Genomic DNA, 7,308 nt, shown 5'->3' with positions numbered 1-7,308 from the left:
ATTTATTATATCTACAAATATATTTATTATATCTACACGACTTGCATATTACAGGTGCATCTCAATAAATTAGAATGTTGTGGAAAAGTTAATTTATTTCAGTAATTCAACTCAAATTGTGAAACTCGTGTATTAAATAAATTCAATGCACACAGACTGAAGTAGTCTTTGGTTCTTTTAATTGTGATGATTTAGGCTCACATTTAACAAAAACACACCAATTAATTCACCATCTCAACAAATTAGAATACTTCATAAGACCAATAAGAAAAAAGGTTTTTAGTGAATTGTTGGCCTTCTGGAAAGTATGTTCATTTACTGTATATGTACTCAATACTTGGTTGGGCCTCCTTTTGCATGAATTACTGCATCAATGTGGCGTGGCATGGAGGTGATCAGCCTGTGGCACTGCTCAGGTGTAATGGAAGCCCAGGTTGCTTTGATAGCGGCCTTCAGGTCATCTGCATTGTTGGGTCTGGTGTCTCTCATCTTCCTCTTGACAATACAGTTCAGGTCAGGCGAGTTTGCTGGCCAATCAAGCACAGTAACACCATGGTCATTGAACCAGCTTTTGGTACCTTTGGCAGTGTGGGCAGGTGCCAAGTCCTGCTGGAAAATTAAATCAGCATCTCCATAAAGCTTGTCAGCAGAAGGAAGCATGAAGTGCTCTAAATTTCCTGGTAGATGACTGCGTTGACTGTGGACTTCAGAAAACACAGTGGACCAACACCAGCAGATGACATGGCAGCCCAAATCATCACTGACTGTGGAAACTTCACACTGGACTTCAAGCAACATGGATTCTGTGCCTCTCCACTCTTCCTCCAGACTCTGGGACCTTGATTTCCAAATGAAATGCAAAATTTACTTTCATCTGAAAAGAGGACATTGGACCAATGAGCAACAGTCCAGTTCTTTTTCTCCACAGCCCAGGTAACACTCTTCTGACGTTGTCTCTGGTTCAGAAGTGGCTTGGTAGCCCTTTTCCTGAAGACGTCTGAGCGTGGAGACTCTTGATGCACTGACTCCAGCTTCAGTCCACTCCTTGTGAAGCTCTCTAGTGATTGAATCAGCTTTGCTTGACCGTATTCTCAAGCTTGCGGTCATCACTGTTACTTGTGCACCTTTTACTACCCAAATTATTCCTTCCAGTCAACTTTGCATTTAATATGGTTTGATACAGCACTCTGTAAACAGCCACACCGTCATATTTTTATGGAAAATGTTTTTCAAGACTGTTTGAAAAAAAGGAAAGAAATAGAAGTCTTTTGTAACATGAAACATAAAGGTCACTTTTGATCAATTTAATGCAGCCTTGCTGAATAAAAGTAATAATTTAGTTTTTGGACCACTTTTGTTGAATGTTTGTGGTACTGTAGGTGGAGCGGTTCTGATTCACGGTGAAGTCGTCCACTGCAGCGCTGCAAACACATCTGACGCCATGTGTTTCATCTAGTCTCAAAACACCGTTTGGAGTCCTGAGAATTGGTAAGAACAGTGCATGCTGGGTAATGCAGGACTTGCGTTAGGACGCTTCGTAGAAAGCCTAGTTTGTAAAGTGAATCTGTTTTTATCTCTCAGGCTACAACCAACAGAAGATCTGCCCTTTCCATCCCTCTACAACTAAAGACAGAAATAACACCAAAACAGACCTGATAACACATTACCAATGATGCTGAAGATATCAGGACAGTCACATGACTATATTAAGCCTTTTTAACATCTGGACCAACAATAACCCCTTTAAATATGAAGTTTTGTAAATTGACCAAAAAATGTGAATCATTTGGAATCGTCTGTATATTTGATCTACAACCACAACAGTGTTAATAAAAGGCTAGTTAATAATCTGAATTTAGAAAGCAAGAAACATTTAATTTTATTAGAAATTCACTTTATTTCCTTTAACGCAACATTCTCTGAGTACCCAACAAAATCAATACAATATAGAAAAGGTATGAACGTTTGAGATTTCAAGAAAATAAATGACCAAACTGCAGTTCTCTGACAGGAAAATCTGAAAAATAATATTTATAGACATTGCTGAAAAAACAACTTTAATAAAGATAGCAAAAAACAAAGCATGATAATCAACATAGAAAAAGTTCCAACAAAGATTATTTCACAATAGTCTGAAAGTTACTTCTTGTTTCATGCTGAGTCACTTATGTTGTAAAAGCTGGTCTTTTGATGCAAAGTAAAAGCAATTATTTAAACAAAAAAAAATTTCTGTAAATGCAAAAACCATTAAAAATGATGGTTTACAAAATAAACATCCAACAATCTTCGTCATAACCCAATGTCAAAATATGGACCATTAAGTAACATTTATTACCAATTGCCAGGTAGTTTAAAAGCAAGTTTACACTTAAACAAGAGTGTCATGCAAATGTCCCAGAATGCACTTCAAACCGAACGGGTGATTGACGCTTCAACCACAGTTCCCATGACAACTGTCAATGTAATAGGCTCAACACAAAACGCTGAGAGCAACAAAAAAAGGCCTCAGCCAAATATCATGAATAAATTAAAGTTTAAACATACATAATTTACGAAATGTCTGAATTACGCAATCTTTATCAGAGTAAAGACAACATCTGAACTGCATACATGCGTTTACAGGATAGTGATCTGTACATTAATATCTACTGCCTCCTACATACAGACCCATGCAGACAAACCACTGATAGCATTGAACGATTCAGAATACAAAACACTTTTTAAGGCGACAAGCTATGCTGCCAGTCCTTCGTATTGCATTGGACATAAAGGCAGATCCTATTCAGAGCATCAAAATTATATTTGAGTATTTGTGTCGTATAATAGAAAAACAATGGTGTTCTTCCATGGCTCAAGTGATGCATATATGCTGTTATAAAGGACTGAAAGGATCAATTATAATTTCATAAAACGGGTGAATCTGATAAAACATTTCAAGGGTCATATTCACTACAAAATCAAAATAAATTAATTATGTTTTGCTGAAATAAAATCCTATTTTTTTGCAATTTGACATATGCACATTTCCAAGCACATAATGTAAAAAAAATAAATCGAATTATTGTAATCTAATAAAAAAAATTAATAGTTATTAAATGTTGAATTAAATATTATAAATATATATTATTAAAATAACCAAGTATATATACATAAGTAGTTTGTTAACCTATAAAATATACAAACAATATTTGTCTGTATATATAAAATTTAATGTGCATAATTGTCACAAGTCTTTTTATATACACACACACACACATATATATATATATATATATATATATATATATATATATATATATATATATACACACACACACACACACACACACACATTTTGTGTATATATATATATATTGTAATTTTTTTAAATGTCCAGAGATATTTTTATAGGATTTTATATAACTATATATAATATATTCAGATGCAAAAAAAAGTCCTTCTGACCTTATAAAATCCTATAAAAATATCTCTGGTCATTTAAAAAAAAAAAAAAAAAAAAAAAAAAAAAAATATATATATATATATATATATATATATATATATATATATATATATATATATATATATATATATATATATATAGCTTTAGATAAAGTATATATAACAGTACAGTAATTATGTAATTGATTTTTTTTTTTTTTACATTTTAAAATTGTAGAAATGTGCTTCCCAAAAAAACATAAAATTATATAGAAAATATAAAAAAATACAGGCAGACATGTTTTAATGAAATTCATCTAAATGAAATACAAAAAATGTGTATTGTGTTTGCATCCAAGACGTATGTTTGTGTGCATTTATCAGCAGGTGCAGGCATTGTTAAAGGGTATTAGATTTTCCATTTATTTTATTAATAATGTGCAATTCAATCCCTGTCATTTACACTGGAGTGACAGACGCAGGATTTGAGCGAATTAAATATTAACAGCATCTCAAGACATCAGAGCTTTCTGAGAGAACACACAAAAAATAAAAACAACATAATTATCACATGTACACCTTGGAAAAATCAAAATGAAAAATACTTAAAGGTATAGTTCACCCAAAAATGAAAATTATGTAATTTACTCACCCTCAGGCTGTTATAAACCTGTGTGAGTTTCTTTCTTCTGTGGAAATTAAAAGACGATATTTTGAAGAATGTTGGTAACCTAACTATTTTGGCTCCCTTTGACGTCCATAGCAAGGGAAAAAAATACTATGGAAGTCAATGCAGTAGCCCCTCACTGCAGGACAAAGATTCAGAGGGTGGGGTTGGATCCACATCTAGGGGGTGGAGACGGGTAGGTTTAGGGATCAGGGGGTGGAGATGGGTAGGTTTAGGGATCAGGGGGTGGAGATTGGTAGGTTTAGGGATCAGGGGGTGGAGATGGGTAGGTTTAGGTCTATGTAAGGTGGGAGGAGTTAGATCTAGATCCAACCACGCCCTCTGGATCTTGTGTTCTGCAGTGAAGACCATCTCAGTCAATGGGAGCCGAAAGTATTTGGTTACCAATATTCTTTAAACTCCGTTTCAACAGAAGAAAGAAATGCATACGGGTTTGGAATGACATAAGGCTGAGTAATTGTTTTTTTGAGTGGACTATTCCTTTAAAGCTGCCAACAGCTGCACCAACTCTGTTTTCAAACAAAGCTGTCATGTGCGACTCAAACAAACATTTTGCAATTACCACTAGTGGTGCAAAAAATACACACTTCACTTTCAAACATCTATTTTTGTGCCATTTTGTATGTCGATTACAATATCAAGTAGTTTTCTAGTTTGTTTCACTCTAATACTATAAGAAACCGTTTATTCTTGAATACATTTCAGTGTATTTCTATTCACTGTACGAGGGTCATAAACACTCTAATGATGTTTCGTTATTGCATTTTGCTTTCCAAACTCGGAATACTAGGACTGTAACGTATGAATTTAATGCTGTTGATATCTGTTCATTGGCATAATGGTCTGATTTGTTTGGACTGGTCTGATCTCATAGCAGCAGGAGGATGTAAAGGTACAAAGGAAGCAGCAGGTTGTCTATTTGCAACGTATACGCCTCCAGCATGGCCACCATTGTGATCGAACCCACGACCCACGAGTAGCTGGCGTTCAGGTTTATACTGCTGTCGGCGATGAGGAAAACCACCACAGCGATGATCTGAGCGAATATGGAGGTCGCCGTGCCCTCGAAGGTCTTCTTAGTGCCGGGCCAGCGGATCTCGCCGACCGTGCTGCCAAAAACAGACGCAACTGTATCGCCGACCCCCACTGCCAACACGCCAGCGTAGGGCAGCAGGCCACCAGCGCCCCCTAGGCCTCCATTAGGGGTGCAGGACGCAGGCGTGAGCCAGACTGGAAGGGCGACGCCGAGGAGAAGGTAGATGTGTGTGAGAATAAGCGGTCCTGAATCTCTCTCATCCAGGAATAAAGTAAGAAGGCGCCGCAGTGGTGCCCCCAGAGGTCGGATGCGGAAATAGCGGACGAATTCGAGGAACAAAAACACTGAGAGGCATCCGACCGCAGCTAGATGTAGCAGAGGACGATCTAGTGCGAGTCCAGGAGCGAAGGTTAGTACGGTGAGGAGGTGGAAATACTTTCGCATGGTCGTCGACGCTTGGTGCTTCTTGCTTCCGGCCAAGCGATGACTATTTTGATGCATCACAAAGGCAACCGCTAGAAGCAACAAAGCAGCCCAGAATCCGATCAGCCATAGGCGAGTGTTGGTTTCAGTGATGAAATGCATCAACCAGGTGATGGGGTGATGCTGTGTGAGCAGGGAGAGCCAAGGAACCAATAGGCCCAATCCCAAAACGGCCGTCATGGTGTGGAAGAAGAGCGACGCCGACCAGGTTTCCGATTCCATGAATATGAAAAGCACGGCGAAGAAGATCCCCAGCAGCACTAAGCCTAACACGGAGACCGGGAGGAAATATGGAAGCGGCTCTGCGTTTGCATTCCCAGATGAGGCCAGAGAGCGTTTGATGAGCTGGTTGATGATAAAACTGATCCCGCCGAGGATGAGGAGGGCCTCGCCGGGAGTGAAGCAGCGTGGGAGGAGGTACAAGAGGATTAAGCTTAGATACACAAAAATAAGCAACACCTCCAAGACTTCAATCACCTCAGAGACTGTTAGTGTTTGCTTGACTGTGTACAGAATGGCACTGCCGGCGATGCCGGCTATAACGCAGGTGTTTGTGGGCACCGGGCGTGTGATTCCCAACGCGATGAGCGATAGGAACAGCGCCAACATCATACCGATCACTGTTATGACCATTGCGAATCGCTCCATGTAAACGTTCCCCACAGCGATGCAGCGCCCCCTCAAAGCCAGTCCCAGCAGCGGCAGCACCATGCTGGCCGGTAACACGCCGCTGTTGGCTGAAGGCCGGAACTGGAAGACAGCGCCACCGGTCCGAATGAGCCGATCCCATTTGTGCTGCACGTAAAAAGCCTGGATGGCCAGAGCGATGCAGCACCAGGAGAGCTGGTTCCACACGGCACAGTGAACGCAGATCACCATGGAGAACACCACGGCGGATTCAACCAGCACTGGATCCAGCTGCATGATTGCGGGGCGTATGTGTGACAAAGGTTTCCAGGAATTTGAGACTTTGAATATGGCAGTCTCTCAGAAAGTTCCTGGTGAACACACAAACATTGTCCAATTTTCACTCTCCTACACACAGCAAATTAGACCTGGGTAAACACACACCAAAATATCATTAGACAAACCACAAAACTTAAAAAATGTAATGCTTAAATAATAATTTTATATTCTTTCATTTAATAATAAAATGCTTTCTCTTACTGTTTTTAGCATTTTTTTCTCCACACAAAAACACAACAAACTAAAACATAATGCAATATTTTCTCAGATTTTTGCAACAAACAAAAACACAATCAACTAAAATAAACAATTTATATTTTCTCCTATTTTTAGCATTTCCACCACACAAAAACGCATACAATGTAATACTATATTTTCATATTTAGTATTTTTCTCCAGAGAAAAACGCATAATAAACTAAAATAAACAAAGAAAAACTGTATTTTTTTTTATTTTTTAACATTTTGAAGCTAATTAATATATGTCCTATAGCAGTATCATTCTTTTTTGACAAATATACCATGGTAATTTCATAGTATTATTTTAAATAACATTTACATGGTAATTACAAACATGTAGTATGTTAACCATGTAGTATCATTTGTTATATGTCAAAATACTATGGTGTTACCATCTGATATTAAACTATTCCATGGTACAGCCTTAGCTCTTCTTTCTCAAATCACCATTATATCATGGTAAAAATTCTGAAAGA

The 7,308-nt window shown here is 38.1% G+C and overlaps 1 protein-coding gene across 1 annotated transcript; it reads right to left on the bottom strand.

Moving 5' to 3' along the window:
* Nucleotides 1-4,837: 4,837 nt before the first annotated feature.
* LOC306855750 (dolichol kinase-like) lies at nucleotides 4,838-6,988 on the bottom strand. Its single transcript, XM_079394594.1, has one exon. It carries the CDS (start codon nucleotides 6,549-6,551, stop codon nucleotides 4,977-4,979), a length of 1,575 nt encoding a protein of 524 aa, XP_079250720.1. The 5' UTR covers nucleotides 6,552-6,988; the 3' UTR covers nucleotides 4,838-4,976.
* Between the last annotated feature and the right edge of the window lie 320 nt (nucleotides 6,989-7,308).

The sequence above is a fragment of the Barbus barbus genome (assembly GCF_936440315.1).
Source record: "Barbus barbus genome assembly, chromosome: 36".
NCBI classification, from domain to species: Eukaryota; Metazoa; Chordata; class Actinopteri; order Cypriniformes; family Cyprinidae; genus Barbus; species Barbus barbus.
This window is presented reverse-complemented; position numbering and strand designations above follow the sequence as displayed.

Bases quoted from the DNA above. Each gene is read 5' to 3' on its own strand.
- LOC306855750 (XM_079394594.1), bottom strand. From the start codon at position 6,551: ATGCAGCTGGATCCAGTGCTGGTTGAATCCGCCGTGGTGTTCTCCATG.